The sequence below is a fragment of the Delphinus delphis genome, chromosome 7, assembly GCF_949987515.2.
Source record: "Delphinus delphis chromosome 7, mDelDel1.2, whole genome shotgun sequence".
NCBI lineage: Eukaryota > Metazoa > Chordata > Mammalia > Artiodactyla > Delphinidae > Delphinus > Delphinus delphis.
In genome coordinates, this window is record NC_082689.1 from 85,999,123 (window position 1) to 86,023,079 (window position 23,957).

General features: G+C 39.6%; 1 protein-coding gene across 6 annotated transcripts in view; it reads left to right on the forward strand.

The window, feature by feature from the left end:
* Positions 1-23,019, forward strand: part of GTDC1 (glycosyltransferase like domain containing 1) — a 437,175-nt gene extending 414,156 nt beyond the window's left edge. For 5 of the 6 annotated variants that reach the window (XM_060016855.1, XM_060016852.1, XM_060016853.1 and 2 more), the window contains 2 exons: positions 2,059-2,147; positions 21,828-23,019. In XM_060016855.1, the coding sequence (XP_059872838.1) occupies positions 2,059-2,147; positions 21,828-22,032 (294 nt within the window). In that variant the 3' untranslated portion in view covers positions 22,033-23,019. Of the gene's footprint in view, positions 1-902; positions 1,065-2,058; positions 2,148-21,827 lie in introns of those variants that run through there. The other variant, XR_009520175.1, reaches the window with a different exon arrangement.
* The last annotated feature ends 938 nt before the right edge of the window (positions 23,020-23,957 follow it).

The window sequence follows — 23,957 nt, forward strand, 5'->3', positions numbered from 1 at the left end:
TAAACTGCTTCCATGCATGGACATTGCATCCAGGTTCCTAAGATCAGGAAAAAAAATCTGGGCATTTTATTCTGAAGTTACAAATGATACTTGATACACCACTGTGCTAAACGCAGGATTGGGCTGGCTCTAGCTTTACATCTTGCATTTCAGCATTGAAAAAAAAATCAGTCATGGGTAATGCTTTCAAAAATGTTAATCCCAATTTTTGCTTATGGATATCACATGATTTTAAAAGGTAATAAAGAGCATTCTCAGTAGTCAAGGGTGAGTCAAGGAAAATGGCATCTGTGGGAATAAGTCAGCCAAACAAAAACTTGACCCAACACCAAGCTCATTGTCAGAATCACAGCTGCCGCATCAACCAATGAGACCTGAAATGGAGGCAGCCAGGAAGTCAGGTGCCGAGGCTGGAAAGCCTGTTCCAGACCCATTGGCAGTTGGCCCTTCAGCTGCTGTACAGCCCCAGGAAGGGCCCAGGGGGCTGGATCTGGTTTTCGACCACAGGAGGAAAGTGAAGTGAAGTACAACCAATATTGTCAACAGCGAGACTGTCAAGTTAGTGCTGATAATATATTCATGGGGAGATGTATTGTTTTGCTCTTCGGGTTCTGTGGGGAAGGAGAGCCAAGGGAGAATGTACATAGCCACTCTGAAAGCATAATCTACCTCCTGCTCATAGAAACTAGTGATGGTGGCTCAGGCTTCCTTTTACTCTCGATTCCTTCTAGTAGCATGTCTTATTTACTAAGTAGAATCTTGAAAAATATGGACAGAAGTGAATACCAGGTTTAAAAAGGAGGTGTGGTTAAAGGAACATGATACTCAGATTTTAAAAAGAAAATGGATTTTTGAGTTTGGCATTATTAACAGAGAGCTGTCATGTTCTTTTCCTTCAATAGAGAAAAGAAGTGACCCAGAACAGAAAATAAATGACCCGTGCTGTGATTAGCAACTCACTGTGTTTGTTTAGTGTCAAGAATGCTGCTAGGATTTAATAAAAATTTACAATCATAGATCACCTCCCCAAACAAAAGCAAATAAGCAAAGCACACATCTTTAAGGTAAGTCATCTTCTAACACCTTTGAAGCTAAGGATTGTCCTGCTTGCACAGAGCAGTCATTTCGTAAACGTTGAAAACTGAATATGACTCGCTGAACCTTGAGCTTGTCTTTGCAGTCTGTGTCCCTCCCGGATAGACACCCAGTTGTATGGCCTCCAGATTCATATTATTACATTCTCACTTCGGTGCTGAGACTTTATATAAAAACTTTATGAAAAGCTTTCTTAATGATAAATACATTCGTTTCGTCCACTGTAGTGAATAGCACCTGGTGTGGGACCCTGAACATAGTATGTTCTCAATAAACGCTTGTTAAATTTAATAAAAGTCACTAGGAATTGTGAGACATTATGGGAAGTTTGAAAGGCATTATATGTTCTTAAATTTAATGGGTGCTCCACAAACACTAATGAAATAGAAATATACTCACATATATATAACTTAAAAACCCATCATAAACACATGCAAAAACAAGAGGCATTTGTAGTGAGTGGCCAGAGGTTAACTTTTCAACATGGTTCTGAAGGAGGAGATGGATAGAACTGATAACAGCTAACATTAAACACTTACTATTGGCCAAGCAAAATGTTAATTGCTTTAGATGTATTGATTATCTTATTTAATTTTCACTGCAACCTTAATGTAGGTGATATTATTTTCATTTTACAGATATGAAAACTGGGGCTTAAATTGTCAAAATAGTTGTCCCAGATTAGTAGGTGTGGGGGGGAGGGGCAAGCCAAGCTCTGCAGCCAGAAAATCTGGCTCATTGGCCCCATATAAAGACATATGCTATGATCTGAATGTTTGCTTTATGCTCTCCCCCATCCCCCATCCCCTCCCCACCCCCTCGCCAAAGCATATGTTGAAATCCTAACGCCCCAAGTAATGGTGTAAGGAGGGAGGGCCTTTGGTTATAAAAGTGGAGCACTCATGAATGGAATTAGTGTCCACATGAGAGAGACCCCAGAGAGCTCCCTATCCCCTTCCATAGGTGAGGACTCAGCTGGAACCGGGAAACAAGCCTTCACCAGAACCTGCCCATCATGGCACCCTGATCTTGGACATCCAACCTCCGGAACGGTGAGAAATAAATTTCTATTATTTATAAGTTACCCCGTCTATGGTATTATGTTATAGCCTTCCAAACAGACTAAGACAACACATGACAACATGGAAGAATGGTAGCCTTACAGTCATAAGTCTCGGAGTTTTGGAGAATCGTTCAAGGATAACCACAACTGTACATTTAAGACTCAGTTGAGAAGCGAAATATCGTGAGTGTATCTCTAGAGATCCAGTTATCTTTTGTTTCTTTTTTTTTTTTTTTTTTGCGGTACGCGGGCCTCTCACTGTTGTGGCCTCTCCCGTCGCGGAGCACAGGCTCCAGACGCGCAGGCTCAGCGGCCATGGCTCACGGGCCCAGCCGCTCCGCGGCATGTGGGATCTTCCCGGACCGGGGCACAAACCCGTGTCACCTGCATCGGCAGGCAGACTCTCAACCACTGCGCCACCAGGGAAGCCCCTATCTTTTGTTTCTTTAGTAGCCAGTGTTTTTACTGTGGAGTGTTGCCATCCTTGTGACATTCTCTGGCCCTGATTGTACTTCTCTTGCTGCTTCTCACACACACAGTCTCACCCCAGCCTCATTTCTCCCTTAGACTTCTGACTAATCACAGCTTCCTTTGCTCTGTGGTCTCAGCTCACTGCCTTCTTCCTGAATGGATGCCTGAATGGAGGCCTCTGAACCTGTCTCCTCACTGGCCTTCCCTGATGCCTCACATTCACATGCGTCTGGGACTGGCTTGCAGATCAGCTGGCATGTGGTCATGCCCGTGGTGAGGAGCTCTGTCTCCGAGCCACCTCAGGGACCCTGGCCCTGACAGGAGAACAGGAGCCTTAAGGTACAGGGCTGATCTCATTTAATTGCCGTGGCCTGGTGTGATGGTTAATTGTATGTGTCTGCTTGGCTAGGCTGGGGAACCAAGAGTTGGTCAAACATCAGGTTAGATGTTCCTGTGAAGATATTTTTTAGATGTGATGAATATTTAAATTAGTAGACTTTGAGTAAAGCAGATTACTCTCCATAATGTGATTGGTCCTCATCCAATCAGCTGAAATCCTTAAGAGGAAATACTGAGGTCCTCCTAGAAAGAAGGAATTTTACCTCCAGACTGCCTTCCGACTCAAGATTCAGTGTTAATTCTTCCTGGGTCTCCAGCCTGCCACCTGCCCTGCAGATTTCAGACTTACCAGCCCCAACAATTAGTTGCTTTCCAAGTAACCATCAACAAGTGACTTGATTTCCTTAAAGCTCAGGGTCTGACTTGGCAGGATACTGTGATAATTAGATGTGATGAATTATATTGTGATAATTAAATATTGTGAAGTTCATTGATAATTAAGTGATCATTTTATGTACATAAATTGCCTGACATCTAGTAGATGCTGAATAAAAATAAGTTTCTCATCCCTTTCTCTAGCTAAAATTATACTAAGCCATTCTACTTGTTTTCTTTTTCACTGGAAATGCTAGCTTTAGATATAAGGGAGTTTTTCTTATGATTGACTGATATTTCATGTGCCAACTCTAAGCCATCTCATGTTTATTTATTAAGGTATTCTTAGTGTTGCCACTCATGTCTCAGATCAACTAGTTAGTTTCAATTCTTATTGTCTCTCATTACATTGAACGCAATGCATTTTCTTACCAGAGGTCACTATCTTTATGAGCCTTCAATCCTGCTCTGTTAGGGTTCTCCAGAGAAACTGAACCAAGAGAATGTGTATATATACATAAAGAGAGACATTTACTTGAATTGTGTTTATGATTTCTATTTACCGGTTTTCATTTTGTCATTTTTTTCCTATTCTTATTTAGATTAATTGCTTTTTCTTTTTTGTTGTTATTCAATGGGAGTTATATATTCTGCTTCTTCAGTGGTGCTCACAAGTTTTTAACAAGCACACTTGACCTATCTGTTTTAATTTCCAAACACTACACTCTTCTACCATCAATATATTATTTTACTTCCCCTTTGTTTTTATCCCCTAAACTAAGTCACTGTATTTTACCTCAATATTTACTTAGACTTACACATGTATTTACCAGTTTCTTTGAGCACCACCTTTTGTACCTCTCCTTTATTCTAAGTCAATGTTCTTTTTACAGACGTACATCCTTTGGTGGTTCTTTCAGTAAGAAATCTGAGGATAGTAAACTCTATCAGTTTTTATTTTTAAAAAAAATCCTTACTCTTTGATCACATCCTTAATCTTTAATTATAATTGATGTGGGTATAAAATTCTAAGTCAACAGTTGTTTTTTCCCATAGCACTTTGAAGATATTATTCCATTTGCTGCTGACTCTATTTTTGTTGATGAAATCTCTGCTTTAGCCTAATTGCTCTTCTTTAGGTAATCTGAGTTTTCTTTCTAGTTGCCTTTAATATGCATGTCTTTTTAACTTTATTATTATTTATTTTAACTATGATGTGTCCAGGTATGGATTTATTTTCATTTATTTCATTCCTCTGTGACTCCTTTTAGATATATGTTTGACCATCTCATTCTTTCCTTCATGTCTTTTAGCATTAAAAAAATTTGCATTGGGTCTCCTTTTCTCTGTACTAATTGGAGATAATTTTCTTAGCTATGTTTTCTAGTTCAGGCATGAGCTCTTTAGCTACTGATTAGCTCATCCATTGAGGATTTTCATTTTAATGAACAAATTTCTCATTTCTGCATGCTTAATTTGTTTATTTTTCAAATTTGCCTTTCCTTTTTTCATTATGTTCTGTTCTTTTTATAGTTATTCCTTTTTTAAATCTTTTTTATCATTTTAAGTATCTTTATTTTGTATTGTCTTTCAGATTATTAGATTAAGGTATTAAGCATACTAATCTTTATGTTTGTTGTGTCTTCTGACTCTCTCTTACAGAAAATTGTTTTCTTGTGTGGCTCATCACTCCTGTATTGTGAGCTTTTCTTCAGCTGTAGGATTCTTGGGTACCCCAGGCAGTGTCAGCAGTCCTTAAACACAGGTTTGGGGTTTCCTTTTGTCAGGTTCATTTCCATTTTTTGTACATTAGATTCTTGAGATTTTCAGATAACACAAATGCACACTCTACTCTTGCATAAGGCACATTTTGGGGAGTTTAATATTTGCTGACTTTTCTTCCTTCCTCTGTAACAAGCAGAAACAAATGTCCTTGTTGCTTACCTAAACCAGTATCTCCCACCGTTGCTGTGAGGTCAGTCATGAGTGATGAGGTCCTGCAGCTCCCATCTCCTCCCAACCCCTGAGCCCCAAGGCTGCCACAGGGATGTTTGTGCTTGTGTTCACCTTCGTGGACCAGCCCTGTGTGTTCTGCTCTGCCACACCCAGGTCCGGGGGGGGAAGGACGGGCAGAGGATGAGACCCCCAACACCAGACCTGCCTGCAGGAGAGGACGTGTGTGGGTACAGCTTCCTCCGTGTGCCCCACTGTACCTGTGTCTCCGGCTTCCTCAGCTGCCCGATGGTCTTCAGCCTCTGTCCCCGTTCTGTCCCTCTCAGCAACTAGTGTCACGTCCTGCATGCCCTGGGCTGCTTCTCATTCTGTCACCTCAGCTCTGTATCCTTCGGGTCTCAGGGAATGGGGCCTACTCGCCCGAACATGGTCTCTGAGCCCCTGGACCAGCTGTCTCCCGTGGTGCTGACCCACACATGACCACACCTCGGCAAGCGCCCCCTGCCCCAGCAGCCTCAGGTGTGGTTCACGGGAAGGCCTGAGAAGGGCCCAGGTCTGTGCTCAGGACTCAGAAGCCTGCCAGTCAGCGGTCCCCAGCCTGGGACGTGGCAGGAGGCTGGGCAAGTGAGCGCTGTGGATGGACCCTCGGGTTGCCCACCTGCAGAAGGATAGAGATTGGAGGTCCTCCTGTTTTACAGGTGCCCGCAGACCTGGATGTTATGAAGTTGTACGTAGCGTGAACACTTTGTAATGTTGATTGATTGAATGTAAGACAATTCATCTAAAAAAAAAAAAAAGTTTCCATGTTGCGAGAAACAAGAATCCCATTATTACTATTATTAATTTTATTAAAACAGTATTAATCAAAAGAGTGCTACCATTATTACCATTCTTGCCATGCCTATGCCATTTTAAGAACAAACATCCTCAACTAATTTGAGTTGCAACTTTTCCATAGTGTTTTTGGATGACTGGTTTCCGTATTTTAGATTATGCCTATAACATAGAGACAGAAAGAAATAAGTTGTACAGGTTTACATTGGACAGACACTATTTTGACTTCCTTTAGGCAAAATAGTATCAGAATTTTATCACTAGAGTTCTTGAATGTTAATTTTTTTCTCCACTCCTTTGAGATCCCCATTTTAATTTTTAACAACTTCCTCCCTTCTCCACTTCTATTATAACACAAAAAGGAGGAAGAGGTGAGAGGAAGATGGTAGAGACTCTCTGAGAAATAACAAAAGGAAAAAATAGTAAGTAATAAATTGGCAGAAGGGAAGGAAATAAAAACAAAATTAAAGGGAGTAAATTTTCAAGAGTGGAGAAAATAATATGATGATATCCCAAGGAACATGAGTAAAGAAGCTATGGGTCAAAGAAAAGAGAAAAGGAGTGAGGGGTGGGATGCTGGGATGGAGAAAGCATGAAGCATTGTGAGTGATGACGAGAGAAACAGAACAAGTATCATTTGTGCCTATTGTGTGCTGGAAGAACAGTAGGCACATTTCATCCACAGCTCATATGTAGAGTCAACAAATGTATGAACCATGAATGATTATCTCATTTGATAAATCAAAGAAGTCAGAGAAATTAAATAGCTCATCCAAGATCTGAAGAGTTAGTAAAAACCTGAGTCAGAATTCATGCACAAAGAAGTCAGAGAAATTAAATAGCTCATCCAAGATCTGAAGAGTTAGTAAAAACCTGAGTCAGAATTCATGCACAAATCTGTGTGTTTTCACCAAAAACTGGGGCAGGATTGAAAAGGTCACTCTCCACCCACTGTGTGGAACAGAGGACAGATGCCCCTGCTTCTTTCTTCTTTTCTTTGCCAGCTAATTACATGTCTGATTAGTGTAGGACAAAGGAAAATGTGCAGAAGAGAAGCCTGACAAGGTTGAGAAGGAAATGGCCCGGGAGAAAGGAAGATGATTCATTGATAAGCTCTTTGTCCTCTAGAAATGCAATAGGCCTCCTAGGAGGAGAGACTCCGTGTCTGGGGGGGCAGCTCCGGCCTTGAGGGAATTGTCACCCAGAGGTGACTGGGCACAGAAGTGCTGGAGCATTTTCAGACCTCCCTACCTCAGCAAGCCACAAAAAAAGTGCTATAAAATGTCTTTGATTCTTCCTCCTTTTCATTCATACTCTTATATACCGGCCTGTCCAACATTGCCCTTTAAAAGCAGGCCACCTTTGGAGCAGTGAATTAACCATGTGGTGTTTCTTGAGCATCTAATCCATGGAACAGGATCCCATGTCATACTTGTTTAAGACTCAATACAACTTCAATAGGTTTTGCTGCATTATTCACCCCAAGTAAAATCCCCAAGAAACCAAAACAGAATGATACAGCAATGTAAAAGAATACTGTTTTCCCCCTGATGACGCCTAGTATCATGTCTCCATATTGCTGGTAATGGAATGAAAGTCAGGTCAGATACACGGTGAGGTCAACTCACCTTGTCATTAAAGTTCAAAAAATCAAAAGCCCTTTCTTTAAAAAAAAATTTTTTTTAATTCTTGCTAATTTTTATCACCATTTCCATTGTGTGATTTTTTTTTCAGAGTTGAAAATAAAGGTCATTTTTAATCCCCAACTTCTAGTTTAGTGTTCTCTCAAATCAACTCTTGATATACACATCATTTAAAATTGTCTTTTCTAGTTAGAGGCAAGTGTGGCGTTTCCAATGAAGAATGAGGGTTTCATTCGACTCTCTCTTAGGTGCACGTAGAGCCTTCTAAACGTTTCAGAGCGTGGGTGGACCTCCCTCTATAAATCGTAAATTGCCCAGGCTTTTGAGCTCCCTTTCTCTTTTAAAGCCACCTAGGTTAAAAATTAAGCCCCTACAGTGAAGGGCACCTGTATTTGCTTGCCCTATTACGCAGCTATACTGAAATGCTTTACAGCTGTCTAAATTAGCATAATTAAATCCACATCAATTAAAAACCTCAATCACCTCTCTCCCCTTCACATGTAGATGGTGACATTTGTCTAAGGTGGGAATTAACAAAAGAACTTTTTAACAGTTGAAGATCTGGCTCCAAAAGAGGGTAATAGGATTGGTCTATTGTTCCGGATTCACCTAAGACGGGGAGCAGTGGTCAATGAGAGCTATTTGGCCAAAGTTGTCTGCAGTTTGCATTTCAATGCTGTTGGCAGCAGGGCCGGCCATTCGAGATGCGCACTTTACAGCAGCCCTCTCCTGCTACCACTCTTTATGCTCCAATAATGAGGGCGTACAAAGCACCATTCTGACTTTGGGGGTGGTGGTTGTTTTTAAACTGGGGAAGTCTGGGGGACCTCAGGATAGTGACAAGCCTAAACCGTGTGGTGCTGGCAGAGAAAATTCCTGGAGATGAAAACTGACGTGGGGTCCAGGGGTTAATTTCTGGAACAGACACATTTGCATACAAATGAAAAATGATGGGATTTCCGTTCTCCTAAATTTTCAATGTCATCAGCATCAAACAGCAGCCCTGCTCCCTTGCTGTTTGAAGAATATTCATTACTGTAGAAAAAGGGGCACCTTGTTTGGTGTTCAACTGAATGCAGGTCTATGACTCAATTTGTGAAGCCTCATCTGGAGGGTGAGTTTTCTGTGCATCTTCCTAATACTTCTAAGTATGGCTTGAATGATATTTATTTTTATAATCCTAAACTTTTCTGAATAAACATTGAATGGGCTGTGGTTGACTACTTTGAGCATTTACCTTTTCACCCTCATGAGCTGTTTACCCATATTTAGCTGACCTTTCTTCTTTATAATATCACAGAGGATGACATTTTGGTCTATGTTAAGTTACTGGATTCGGGAGACGGGACATGACAATACTAATTTCTCCAAAGCACATGATATTTCTCCATTTTTTATTCTTTTAGTTATTTGTTTTTTTCACATTTAAAGACAGTTGTTTTTAGAGTAGTTTTAGGTTCTCAGCAGAATTGAAAGGAAGGTCAGAGAGTTCTCATAACCCCCTGTTGCCATCCCTGTTCAGATTGTCTCGTGATCAACATGCCCCACCAGAGTGGTACATGTGTTACAACTGATGAACCTACACTGACACGTCGTAATCACCCAAAGTCCATAGTTTCCTTTAGGGCTCACTCTTGGTGTTCCACATTCTATGGGTTCAGACAAACGTATAGCGACATATATCCATTCTTATAGTATCATGTATCATTATAATATCGGACCTGTAGGGTATCATATAGTTCCATTGCCCTAAAAATCCTCTGTCCTCTGTTTATTCATCCCTCTCTCCCCCTCAATCCCTGGCAAGCGCTGGTTTTCACTGTCTATGTACTTTTGCCTTTTCCACACAGCCTATGGATGGAATCATACAGTGTGTAGCCTTTCATTTTGGCTTCTTTCCCTTAGTAATATGCACTGAAGTTTCCTTCAGGTCTTTTCATGGCTTGATAACTTGTTTTTAGTGCTGAATAATATTCAATTGTCTGGGTGTATCATAGTTTATTTATTCATTCACCTACTGAAGGACATCTTGGTTGCTTCCATTAAATGCTTTTTTGATGACAATTCATATCTGCTCTTTTTTTATAAATTTATTTTATTTTATTTATTTTATTTTTGGCTGCATTGGGTCTTCATTGCTGTGCGCGGGCTTTTCTCTGGTTGCGGTGAACGGGGCCTACTCTTGGTTGCGGTGCACGGGCATCTCATTGTGGTGGCTTCTCTTGTTGTGGAGCATGGGCTCTAGTTGCGCGCGCTTCAGTAGTTGTGGCTCACAGGCTGTAGAGCACAGGCTCAGTAGTTGTGGCACACGGGCTTAGTTGCTCCGCCCCATGTGGGATCCTCCCAGACCAGGGATCAAACCCATGTACCCTGCATTGGCAGGCAGATTCTTAACCACTGCACCACTAGGGAAGCCCCCTGCTCATTTTTATAGTGTTACAAAAAATATAAGTATGCAGAAAGAAGAAAATAAAAATTATTCAAAGTCTCGGTTCTTAGACACCACTGCCAGTTAATATTTTAGTGTATATTCTTCCTCAACCCCCTTCTTCAAAGTTTCCATACTTTGAAACCGTCAGCCTGTTGAAGGCAGGGATGCTTCCCGTTGTCTATAGCAAAGCCGACCCTTTTTAATTAGCTAAGCCTGCCCTCAAGTTAATACTGCCAGAGGCACGTTCTTATGAGTCAGTCTCTCTCCTTTCCCTGCTGTATCACTAGCGATCGAGAAGACCCTAAATAACTTCTTGAAACCCTAAGTCTTCTTTCTTCCAAAATATGGATCTCTCTAGATACTGTGTCTAGATGCTGCCGTAAATTAGTGACTATTAAAGTACATCAAAACTCTTATTTAACTTTTAGGACAATACTGACATATTTACATTTTTATAATGAAACAGAAAGTACTTTGCTCAGTTCCTCAGCTCTTCAGAACTGTGGGATGCCTCAAGAGACATGCCTGACAATACTCGCCTTTCAGATTTGCCTGCAACTTCTGTGGGGAACAGTTCATGATACTCTCTACTGGGTCATGGAATGTTCTTCAACACTTTACTTCTCTCTCATGGATGAGATGCCTCCTTGGCAGTTTATCTTTTTTTTCTCTCTCTCTCTCTCTGAACTATTAATAAGAAAGAAAGGAATGATGCATAAACTTTAGAAATCTCATGAAAGGAAAAGGTCCAACTTCCAGGATATGAAATGATTGAGAAATCCCTTAAAGAAATAGCACTACAGCAGCTAAATTGCTACGATATATAAACCAGAAAGGCAGTATAATAATGCGCATGGGAATAAAATATATCTGTTTTAACCTGGAACTTCACATTTGTATACAGTCTGGTCATATGCAGCTCTGGTACAGTAAGTACCTTTAACATATATGTGAGTTTATCAGAAATACCTTTAAGGTTTTTGTCGATTAAGGTATCTTTATTGTAATTATGACTTGCTGAAGGGGAATTTTGAGGCAATAAACAACATATCTCAAAGCCCAGATGTCCTGTTTAGACAAGGAGTTTTATATTGATTCTAGTCTGCCTTCACCTAACCTCGTGTAGCAAATATTACAAAGACATAATTAGAAAATTTGGTACAATATTTAGCCCTGGTCGCTGTGTGATGGAATTGTTTGACTGCTGAGTAACTGAAGCTTGTTTGCATCCCAGTGTGTAGTGAAAGGCAAACTTCAAAGAAAATATTATATCTCCCAACTCCAGCTCCTGAGAATCTTGGAAGTATAATACAGCAAGGCTTAAAACTCCCTGCTGTGGGAAGGGCAATTTGACACTGAAACTAGTGTTAAATCACTATTGAAACACTGGTTTGCAAAAGAGTTCTTATTAGATAAATATAGTTAAAGCCTTAAAAGGCAGGAGGAAAATACACCCAAGTCATAGGGAAAAAAATGGGGGAGAAAAGTCTTTCAAGTTGGACAGTATGTGTTGACAAAATTTGGAGATTTTAAAACATGTATCTACACATTTATTTTATAAATTGTACATAAGACTGGCTCCTTTTCCAGTGCAAAATCAAATATTTAGATTTGCAAAAACCTATGGAAGCCAGATTTTAGACAAAAAGGGATTTTTTTGTCAGACTGTCAGTCTCTGAATTTCATCACAATCTGTTCAGCTGTTTTTGTTGCAGGCAGGCGTAAAACGTACTGGGTAAATGTGTGTTTGTATTTATTATTAAAATGGGGATGCTAAATCCTGCTTCCTAACAGTCTTCACATTCTTTAAGTCTGTGATGGTCACAGGGAAGCAGATCCATGAAGTGCAAGTATGAGAGTCATACATGGAGGAGGAGGGAGAGAGGGGTGTGACAAACACCGACAACCAACACCTCTTTGCAATAGAGGGTTTCGAACCTTTAAAAAAATGACCTTGGCATGTTGCCTCAATAACTTTTTCTGAACCTCTATGTACTTATTCTTGTCTGGAAGAGGGATGACGAAATGATTTGCTGGTGACAGATCTAAATGTTTCATTTAATTGTCCTGATTTCTTTGCCCATTCTCTGCACTAATCTAAAAATGAGAACTTGGGTTGAAAGTTTCAACATCATTTAATATCCATGTATAATTGTATACAAAGATTGACTAAGAGAATATTAAAGCTGGAAACTGAACCTCTAGTAGGGGGGACAATATAGTAAAGAACAAGCAAGCAACAAACAAATAAATACCAAATCTTAGGTAAGTCCATGCTTGCAGAGCTAACTCCTCTAGCTAGGGCTTTTTGATACAGTTACATCCAGAAGAAATGAGATTTGAGATGATATTTCCCTCTATAAGTAAATCTCTTTACAAAAGGAGAATAATACATTTGTTCCTGATCAAATTGACAAGGATAGAGCAAGCATTTGAGGTCTGTTTTCATATTTTCAAGAAGTACAATGGAAATTTTACCTTTAACCGAGTGTATTAGTCAGCTGGGGCTGCCATCCCCATTATAACAAAATACCACACACTGAGTGATTCGAACAACAGACATTTATTTCCTCACAGTTCTTTCTGGAGGCTGGAAGGCCAAGATCAAGGTGCCGGCAGCGCTAGTTTCTGGCGAGACCTTTCTTCCTATTTTATAGGCAGTGGTGTCTTGCTGTGTCTCAACATAAAATTTCTTCTGCGTTTGAACAGAGCATCTCTGTATCTCTTCCTCTTCTTATAAGTCCACCGGTCCTATAGGATTAGGGCACCACACCTAGGACCTCATTTAACCTTAATCACCTCCTTAAAGGCCTATCTACAAATACAATCACACTGGGGTGTTAGAGCTTCCCCATCAGAATCTGGGGGATGTGACTCACTCCATAACTAAAATAAAACACAGCCTCCCTGGAACTCCAATTTCTTTGTTTCTTACTGGCTTTACATCAACTCATTATAAGACTTCATATTCTGCTCAGAACTTTTGATTTGCAGTTTTATGTTTCTGATTAATAAGGCATTGGAAAAATAAATACAATTGTTCCATAAATGTGGTTTGGTAAACAAATTATTTCGGAATGTAAGGTCTTTGGAGAAAAATCATTAAAGAAATTCTCGGTGATTAAAAGAGGCTGAGAGTCTCTGGCGAGAACGTTACCTGCTTGAAGAGGTGAATTCAACTAGGGAGTCTCAAGATCACTTCCAGGTCTCAGAGCTATGAGTTGGTGAATTCATTCAGTTGCATAATACAGTTGCATCCCGAATTATGTGGTACTGAGAACCCATTGAAATATGGCAAAGTACTCTTCCCTCCAAAATTTTAAGGAGTATTGCTGATAAATTTACAAAGAAAACTAAAATTCCCAGGTTTGGTTTGTGCACCTGTGGCAGAGACGGGCTGGTTAGATGCTTGTTAATCCCATTTCTTTTTTCTGTGCACACAGGGACACTCCATTTCCCAGCTTCCTTTAGATTGGACCATGTGATTAGGTCCTGGCCAATCAGAAATTGATGGAAATGATGCACAGCACTTCTAGGACTGGACAGAACTGTCTGTGTGATCTTTCATGATTTCTCTTCTCTTTTGGTAGTAACAATGGAGACCAGTGTGGAAACCATACAATACAAAGAGCCTGGATCCCATAGGCAGCACTTGAAAGAAGCACCCAGAAAGCCTTTCTGACTTTTTTGGGAGCAATGAATAAATTTTTATTCATTCATTCATATTCAACAGCCCCCATAGGGCTGTTGCTGGTTTACACTGTGTTTCTGAGTATTACGTGTCTACAGTTATCTGTCTACCACAGATAAGGTTCAGTTTTGTTAAAAATATTAAAACCTCCATCTAAGACCATACTCCTGTTGCAGTAGCTACTAGATCGTCGACAGTTGTAGGTTGCCATTTTGGAGCTGTGATCACTTAGGTCAGACTTGCTAGGCTTACGCCAATTTGTGTGACTCGTCTCCAATTCCCAGGGAAGATGACACTGTGCAGGATCTGGTATCCAGAGTCTAGAGTCACAGACATACTAACAGAGTCTGTGCATTCTATCAGAACACCAAAGATGATGCTAAGTATTAGGAAGTGAGCGTTAGCACATATTGTTTGTGGGAGTGTACGTTGTGCTAAATGTTCGGTAGTACAATCTAGTAATATGTATCAAAATGTGAAACACATCTACACTTTAGCACAATAATTGTACTTTTGGGACTTCATCCTAAAAATACAAGTGATCATTTACATATAATGACATCAACTGTAGCCTTCTTTTTTTTTCCTTTCCTTTTTATTGGGGTATAGTTGCTATAAAATGTTGCGTTAGTTTCTGCTGTACAATGAAGTGAATCGGCTATATGTATACATATATGCCCTCCCTCTTGGATCTCCCTCCCACCCCCACCCCCCCATCCCACCCATCTAGGTCATTAGAGAGCACCGAGCTGAGCTCCCTGTGCTATCCAGCGGGTTCCCTCTAGCTATCTATTTCACACATGATAGTGTATATATGTCAATCCTAATCTCCCAATTCATCCCCTCCTTCCCCCACCACGTCCACACGTCTATTCTCTACGTCTGCATCTCTATTACTGCCCTGCAAATAGGTTCATCTGTACCGTTTTTTCTAGATTCCACATATATGCATTAATATATGATATTTGTTTTTGAGCCTTATTTTAAGAGCAATACCCATCATTAAAGGATTGGTTAAATGAGTCATGATATATTCATGTAATGGAACACTATACAGACTTTGAATAAGATAAGGTAGACCCACCTTAAAAAGCTGTCATAAAAAGCTGTCCATGATAGAATGTAAAGTGAACAATACAGGTTGTAGAACAATATACATAATTTTAATTTATCTAATATGCAGGATATAGAGCAGTACATATAATATTCTATCCAGTGTTTTTACAAGGCCTTCTACGACATAATAATATACTAGAAGTACATATCCCACATGTTAAAAGAAGTTACATCTGTGGGATAGGATGGAAGCAAGGGGAAAGGCATGATGGAGGTCGCGCTACACTGTATACTTTGTATTTTCAATTTTTTAAATTAGTGTGTAGTTTTATCATTTCTTCATCTGTAAAATAGTGAAGTAAAAATAGGTGGACCCCTATGAAACTGTCATTTTTGTAAGTCAAAAATGGTACAATATCAACACTTCAGATGGCTCACCTCTAGAACCTACCATTTGGTTGTTGGGAGAATTAAATGAGCTAATTCATGTAGAACATTAGGATGATACCTCAAATATTGTAAAAGTGAAATAAGTGTTAGCTCTTACTGCTCTTTTTATTATCAATGCTTTACATTTCCAATATTCTTTCACATTCACTTTCTAATTTAGTCCTGGGACCCCCTCTTGGGATAGGAAGGGCAGGCAACATCACCCACAGGTTCAAAAGAGCTTTCTCCAGCATTTTGCTCTGTTTACACATCACGCCATTTGCTTCTCAAAACAATCCCAGATGGAATGTATTTAAGTCTACTTCACTTATTTAAATTAACGGATGAAATAAAAAATAATTTGTACATGTTTGACATTTTCTCCCAATACGTAAAGTTATGTGTTACCCTCACATGGATATTTTAATCAATGAGATGCACAAAAGAAAAATTTGGAGCCCTTGAGTTATAGGATACAACTCAATGATCATGTCCTTCTTGAGAACTCCTGTGATTCCTGGGGGCAGACTTTGTTGCTGTGTCCTCCAGGCTCCATAGCTCTTTGTTCATATCTATTCATATAAAGAGATATTTTGTAAATGATACATGTAGTATCAGTATATTCTTTATTATCTTTGATTTCTCCAAACCTGGCAGAGTCTCAGGCAAAAAGTGGCTGCCTAATAAATGGTTAAAAAATTAACGAGGAACTAAGTGAAGGAATGAATTAATGATGATTCTCTCTGTTTTATTCATTAGAAAAATCAAAGCCCTGAATAGAGAAGTGGATTGCCCAAATTCAAAGAACCGTTATCTGGAGATGCAGGACTCAAGCCCAGGTTGCACACAGCCATGTCCAGAATGCCATCACACAAGGCATAAAGCTTCAGACCCAAATGAAGCAGTAGGTGTGCTCAGCCTTGAATGTGCCTATCAGATGAAAACCCACCCCAGATGGCATATCCAATTTAATCAACATCACCTGTGAGCCAAACTGAACGGTAAATGTTAAGACAGGATCACTAATAATGGGGACCTGGAATCTAGCCAGAATTAAAACAATGATCTGCTTAACAATCCCTCTGGGCTGGATGCATGTGGAGAACGGATAAATGCTGGATATCAAAACAGCTGTTCTATGGCAAACCGAAATGGGGCAATCATAGATAGCAAAGGGAGAAGAAACCCTTGAAAATTGTCTTAAATAAAGTAGCACTTTAAGTCGTGTGTGACCTGGCTGTGGCCTTTTAAGAAGCAACCACCCACCACAAAGTACCTGGGCATGCATCTCCAGAGAATGAGATAGCTTCTGGTGAGCAAAGCCTATGGAATTATAAAAGGCAATGACAACTGGTAGCCATCAGTTCCCAATATACATAGACAGGATTAGTCCAAACATCACCTTGAAATCTGAAGGCCAGTGCCCCAAATGAAAATTCCATACGTCACCACCTCCTGAACTTTGCCTATTGCATGCGACCATTTTCTATGAACTCCTTGTAAGCATTGTATAAGCTACACTGTTTTTCATATTCCTCTATTGCCTAATTATTTTAAGATGATAATTGCATGGTATCTTCTCAACACTATCACAAATTGCCTTGGATCAGGAACCAAAGTTGATGTTAAAAATATTTAACAAGCAGACACAGGCATAAAGCAACCAGATGCCAGCTTGATGCCATCCTGTCTTGCACCGGCAACTGTCCTTCTTCTTTTGGGCTGATGACTCTATATTATGAAATGTAGTAGGAGAGCGCACACACGGAGTTCTCAGAAAGGACTTCCTGACTGATTGACTCTCCAAGCTCATTTTAATACTTGTCTGTCATCTGGGGAAATCCCATATCAGTGTGTAATTTATCGTCCATACAACTGTATTAAAATAAGCATACCGATTACAGACCAAGCAGGCAACCATGTAAGAAATCAGTTGTTCAAAAAATAAGTCATGTATTCAGCAGTCATATAAAAAATATATACTCTGTATTACCGTGCTGATATTCAGGAACATAGAGATACAAACAACTGTGCTTACTTTCTGGGATCATAAAGGTTAGCAGATATACAGATTTTACCACTGCTACTGTCAACTATAACAGGACCAAATGTTTTAAGAATCAGTTCAGTATAATCATTACAACAGCTGCAAGATCACTATACGGTTGGTAAGTGTAGTTGAATTTCATGTATATAAACATTAGATTGTCTCATCCAAACTTCCCACTACGGGAATTCCTCTCTCACAGCTTCCCTGAGAGGAGGCTAGCAGATTTGTTGGACTACTAACAGTACCAGGGAGAGAAGCCATTGTCTTGTAAGGGAAGCTACATGTTTCTAAGAGAATGAATTTTCATATTTTATAAAAGTACTTTGCAAGATATATCATAGTTGTAGATTTTCCCACATGCCCTTCTCTAAAATTTTTCAGTAAGAATTTAGGTAAACTGGATCTTAAAACCCAAGAGATTTTTAACTTGTAACCAAAATGTCTTCTGATTTTTACCCTTAGATATAAATGAGTTATCAAGAGCAACTTTCACTAAATCTCGATACCCATATGATAACACTTGATGAAAGGGAGTTTATATAGCAGGGAAACATCAGGGAAACAAAGGAAATTTTCATCCATTTCCCCTTGTCCTTATGTAGTTGGGTCATTTGATCCCAACTGGTAAGCTCTTCATCAACCAGTTCATTTAGCTTTTAACAAAAACTTTGAGCATTCCTTAACCATTTTGATGTGGGCAGACATTTGCTGGGTATTTGCTAAACTCTGCTACTCCGGTAGGACAGATATAGGACTACAGAGAAACTATCTCAAGGAGCTTATAGTCAAATCCAGAGAGGCAGACATGGAGGTAAACAAGAGCAACACAAAGTATCAACCCTTGTGGGGACGCATGAGCAGGAATCAATAAGTGTCACAAAGAAAGGGGTGTTCTCTCTTCCATATACGCTGGCCTACCAGGATAACCAGGTTCCAAACAGAGGAGAAAATACTTAAACGTATTTTTTCCTCTGTACGGCAGCTATCTCTGGGACATGGCCAACTGATACTCCTTATATGTAGACTATTTAATTAGTACACTCTTCTGTGTTTGTAGCTTTCTAATGGCTATTGTAGGATTCATACTGATGGTTTAAATATGTTCCTGAAGAACTATATCTACTGGATTTCAGACAATCAATAAGGTCCCAATGGATAAGGTATTGAAAACCACCTAAAGTAGCGTAGTATACCATCTCAGATACAGCTTTGGGATTATTTCTGATGTATCTATATCTTTATTTATATCTATTTATATCTATGTGTGAAGAGACCCTTCATAATGGGAAGAAAATAGGGGCGACGAGGTGAGAGTGATCACAAATGCTGTCTTCCATCAGCACGTTCCAGGTTATTTGTTTTGAGCCTGGTCTCTGAGATACCTTCCAGGTGACCAACATAATTCGATTGTCTCTCTGACCTTGTTTAGTGTTGCTACCAGTTAAACTCCAACTGTAAAGCAGCTTTATAAGAGCACTGCAGTGTCATATTACAGGGAACAGATGTCAAAATAAAGGTTCACTAACTTGAAGCAACTTGTATACATAGAACGTTCAGGTGTGTCTGTGACCACAAGAGGAGAAGGAGAAATTGTATTTTGTGCAGTTGACTGATACCAAGGACAGGCTCTTCCCTTGAGATGCCAACAGAGGAATTTTGTTAGCAGTATTTTGTGAACAAAACACTTAAGAGAATGTATGTATACAATAGTTTAAAAAAAAAGGGTTACTGACACAGATGCCAATTTGCTGGGGCATATGGAACATTTACACTTGCCTTTTTCTTTCTTGCTTGCTACAGCTGGTGCTGATTTAGTATGTGAAATTTTACTAGCAGGAGTGCTAATCAAGACCAAGATTCTGTAAGGATTTAGTCATTTATGTAGGGGAAACTACGGCTATCATTAAAAAGGAGAAGATCATCTTAGGAAAAGCATTATCGTTATCAACCTCATTTTTAAACTAAACAGACACAACGGTACTGTAAGTATCACTATAGCAGCCGAACAAGTCAGAATGTTTTCCAGATAATGTTCTGAGAGGATTGCACCCACAGTTTAAAGTTGTGGCGGAGGCACGTTAAAGTTTGGTGCCGTCAGAGCCAAGCAGGAGAGCGAGCCATTTAGCAGTTCGTTGTTTAACTTTTCTGTGCAGTGGTTCAGCAAGACTGCTCTTTGCAAACGTTCGATTTTTAAAGAATAAAATGTAATTGTCATGATACAGAAGATGAATGAATTCTTTTCTGGAATCCTTGGGGGAAGTTGGGGGATGGGGAGAAGTGAGAGGCTTTTGATTCTCCCCTTACATTTTTGAATACAAATTTTTGCAATCCGAGGCCAAATTTCACTGATCATGAAGGTGTTGGGAGAAAAAAATTAAATAAAAATTTAAGAATCTTTCCCAAGTGGTGACAGAAGCATTGTCGGTACGTTAAATATGTTGTCCAGGTGGCTTGGTAGAGTTGGAGACCTGCACGGCAGCTACAAGACATCTGTTGCCTGAGGAAACTTGCAATGTGGCAAAGTGGTGTTTGTAGCTCCCTGTGGAAGGGTGCCAGCTGCCCAGGGCTTCGCTTCTACAGATGAACCGAGAGCCTTGCTGGTGCTTCAGATGAAGCGGTGCATCACTCCTACTCTCCTCTTCTCGTGAATTTAAGGGACAAGGAGGTTTTGCAGTGGAGATCCAGGTAGATGCTGTTGGGCGAGGGGTAGATCAGCTTTCTAATATTCCCAAGGGCTTTGTCCATCAGTGTGACCACAAGCACAAGCCTGTAATTAAACCATTTTAATTCTATTTTCGTGTGTAATTTCTACGACCCACTGCAAGTTATTTATTATTTTCATGATTCATACCTTAAATGCCATCAGAAGAGATATCTGAAAAGTAAAGTTTGCTAAAATGCAAGCAACAAAATATTTTATTTTAAGTTAATTAATGGTTATGCATGTGTTAGATGGTTGGTTTTATTGTTTTAGAATATTTTAACATAAATATGTTGGCTTTAAAAACAGAATACATATACCTTGTAAATAACTATTAGTAACTAATTAAAATTCATTTATTGAGCATTACCACACACCAACCATTTTGTTAAAAGCAAAAGAGACAAAGACTGTATAACAATCTATAGCCCTTGCTCAGAATCTAGAATATTTAAAAATTAATTAGTAAATCTCTTAATTATTTTATTTACTCAGAATTTAATGACATTTTTACCATAAACATGACCATCTGGGCTATCTGATTAAAACTGGAAAAGTTGAAGACCTATCCTTAAATGCACAAAGAGAAAAGGATGAGATTTGGACTGAAGTTATCAAATTTTAAAACAACTAATGCTCTTTTCCCTTCCATCAGAAATCTCTTCCATCTACAATAATGCTTAAGAAATGTAGTTTCATGAAAGAAAAGGAAAGGGCATCTAGTTAATATGATATGTGGTCGCTTAAACACATGAGAGAGTAAGAAAATTCTTCTTAAAAAGGCAAAAAATTAGACAGGTTAAAAAAAGTGTATGTTTAGTAATTTGTATATATACACACACCATTTAAACTATAGTGATTCCTAAACACTAATAAATTCCTTTTAAAATTCTGTTAGCCTGTGTTGAAGGAAATAACTTTTATTTCTGAAATTGTCCCTGATGAATATTTTTTGAGAATTTCCTCAGTGAGACAATCATTTAAGTTTATCATTGCTGTCATACATATGAGTAATAAGGAAAAATAAAATGCCTTATTTGAAAAATAAACAGGTATTCACATTCTTTAAAATACATCAGGTTAGTTCGCTGAAGCATAAATTAGGATGGTCTACAGACTGTTAATGGTGACAGCAAGCATATGGCGAATTTGAACTGTCTGCAGGTCAACTTTTACTTTTGCTTTCCAAATGTTTCTCAGTCATTGTTAGGATTTAAATACATGTTTTAATGGGTGGAATTCAACAAAATGAAATCGTTCAGCAAATTCTTGGAGCAAGTGAATTTTTTTTGTCTTTGCCTCTCATCTATAACCTTCCTTGTCTCTCATATACAACCTGCTTTGATAGCAGTCTTATGAAATTTTACCCAGAAAGAACAAGTCCTTTGAAGATTTTTGTTGCCTTTTCTTTGTTCAGCTAAGGAAAAGGTTTATAATCATATGCTGCATGTGTGTGTGTGTGTGTGTGTGTGTGTGTGTGTGTGTGTGAACGTTTGTGTGTACTCATGGATTGGTTTCTCTAAGAACCAGTCGGGTGCTCAGATCAGATTGGTGTTTTTGCCAGCATTACGACTGTTCCTGATGCTGTGATTGTACATTTCATTATGGTAATAGCAAATTGTCTTTTATTTTCTCTCCTTCCTTTTTTTCCTTTTTTTTTTAAATTTATTTTTTGGCTGCACCACGAGGCACGCAGGATCCTAGTTCCCCGACCAGGGATCGAACCCGCGCCCCCTGCAGTGGAGGTGCAGAGTCTTAACCGCTGGGCCACCAGGGAAGTCCCATCAGAATATCCTTGCTCTCGAAAGCCAGCAGTGTTTGCAGCATTGGAGATCAATGACACTACGATGATAACGTATTATTCTGACAGAAGGAGTGAGAAGAGGAGCCAGCAAGGATAGCTAGGATGAAAAATGAAGTGGAGTTCCTGGGACAGATGGGGGGCAACTTCTAGACAAAGATGTGAGAGAAGGAAAGCGAGGAACAGAAGAGAAGATTTGAAATATGAGAGTCTTGAAAACAGCAAACCACCAAACACCCAAAAAGATGAAGGGCCTGGACTCCACAACCTTCCCTGAATGCATGTACCACCAGCAGCTGGAGCTCCCTTAGTCTGCAAACACTTTCTTCAGAACAACTCCAGTTCTGGCTCCGAAGAGGTGATGGAGTCAAATGTTGGAAGAGAGAAGAGCTGCTCATTTCTTCAGGGCCAGAAGGATTCCGACCACATTGAAAAGTCATTGTGAAAACAACAGCCTGAAAAAATTATTCCACTTCAGTTGAACACCACAAGAAAAAGTGGCCTTGACTCAATTTAAGAAGGGTATTTGGAGTCCTCCTTATCTTCACTCCAAGGGATCTATTCCTTCAGCCATTTGAAAAAGGGCTGTTATCTTCACTATTGATTTTCTTATTAACAATCCATCCATTTGTATTAAGCTTTCTGCATTTCCAAAGTGCTTTTGCATACGTATCTCATAAACTGAGGCATTAAGATTAGATATTTTAAATCTTCGTATTATAGATTGAAAAGTGAAAAATCTTTAGAACATTATTAAAATCTCAAAGACATGAAAATAGCTAGAAGAAATTCAATCAAATTCCCTAGATATCATGTTCTTGGTTTCCCAAAGATTGAACTCTCATTCCATTTCCTTTGTGGATTGAGAATGTGTCTTAGTTGACAACAATGCCTGGCACATGGTTACTACTCAATAAATGTATGTTAAACTAAACCTAATATTCCTGGTATAATAAAGTCAGATAGAAATAGATTTTAATTCTAAATCTGTCACTTAATTGCTCTTTCTTAGCTTATTTTCCTCATACTTAAAATCAGGAATAACAATTCGTATCTTGCGCAATCAGTGGCGTGCTGGTAAATGTTTAACAACTTGATCATCCACCCCCTTTCCCCCACCCCCCATAAAAAGGGCCTGGTGCGTAGCTTTTGCCAGTGTCCATGGTGTAAGTACTCCCACCATGGACAGTTTCAAGCTTCCAACGTGACATCACTGAATGCCGAGTTGGGAAGAGATGTGAATAATCAATTCTTGTGGGCTAATAGAAGCCGGTTCTGGCACACCACTGCATGGCTTTAAATTTATGGTTTGATTTCATGGAATTGCTCTTCTGTGTTACTGTACTTTGTGACACTAAGGATATCTTAAGACGTGGTAGTTTAGTGGATGCTGTTGGTGCCATGCTGTTGGATCCCTTGCATACTCTGAGGCATCCAATTCCTAACTGCCATGGGTGTAGGCTGATAGCCATTCACAGCTGTGCCTTCTGTGCAGAATTGCCCTTGACCAGGAGGTGCCTCACCAGGAAGTCTACACACCCACCTCCAACACTGCCCCTCCTGGGACAGACTATAGACAATGACTGTCTGACACAGGGGTAGAAAATTGGTGTAGTTTTGCCTCAAACTGTGACCAACTCTGTGGTACAATTTGTGCTCCAGAACTTCGTATGGGAACAAACCGAAGCCGAGACCACAGCCTTTCTTAGTTTCTTCCTCTGCCCTCCCCTTCCTCCCTCAGTCCCTTTCTTTTGAGAGCACTCACTCAAAAAATAACCTAAACCAGAAGCCCCTTCTTAAGCTCTGCTTCTAGGGAACCTAACCTAAGACTGCTGAAAGGAGATGTGGTCTCAGAAAGCAACTTGTAAGGATGGGATTCTGAAGTTGGAGTCCTTGTTGGCTAGATGGCAGGCAATGTGCACCCCGCCACTACTGGAAGGGGGAATATTGATCATTCCAGTTATACTGTGGCAGTGCCATTGCTAAGACTTTCATCTGTAATGAACTGGGATACAGTACAGGTAG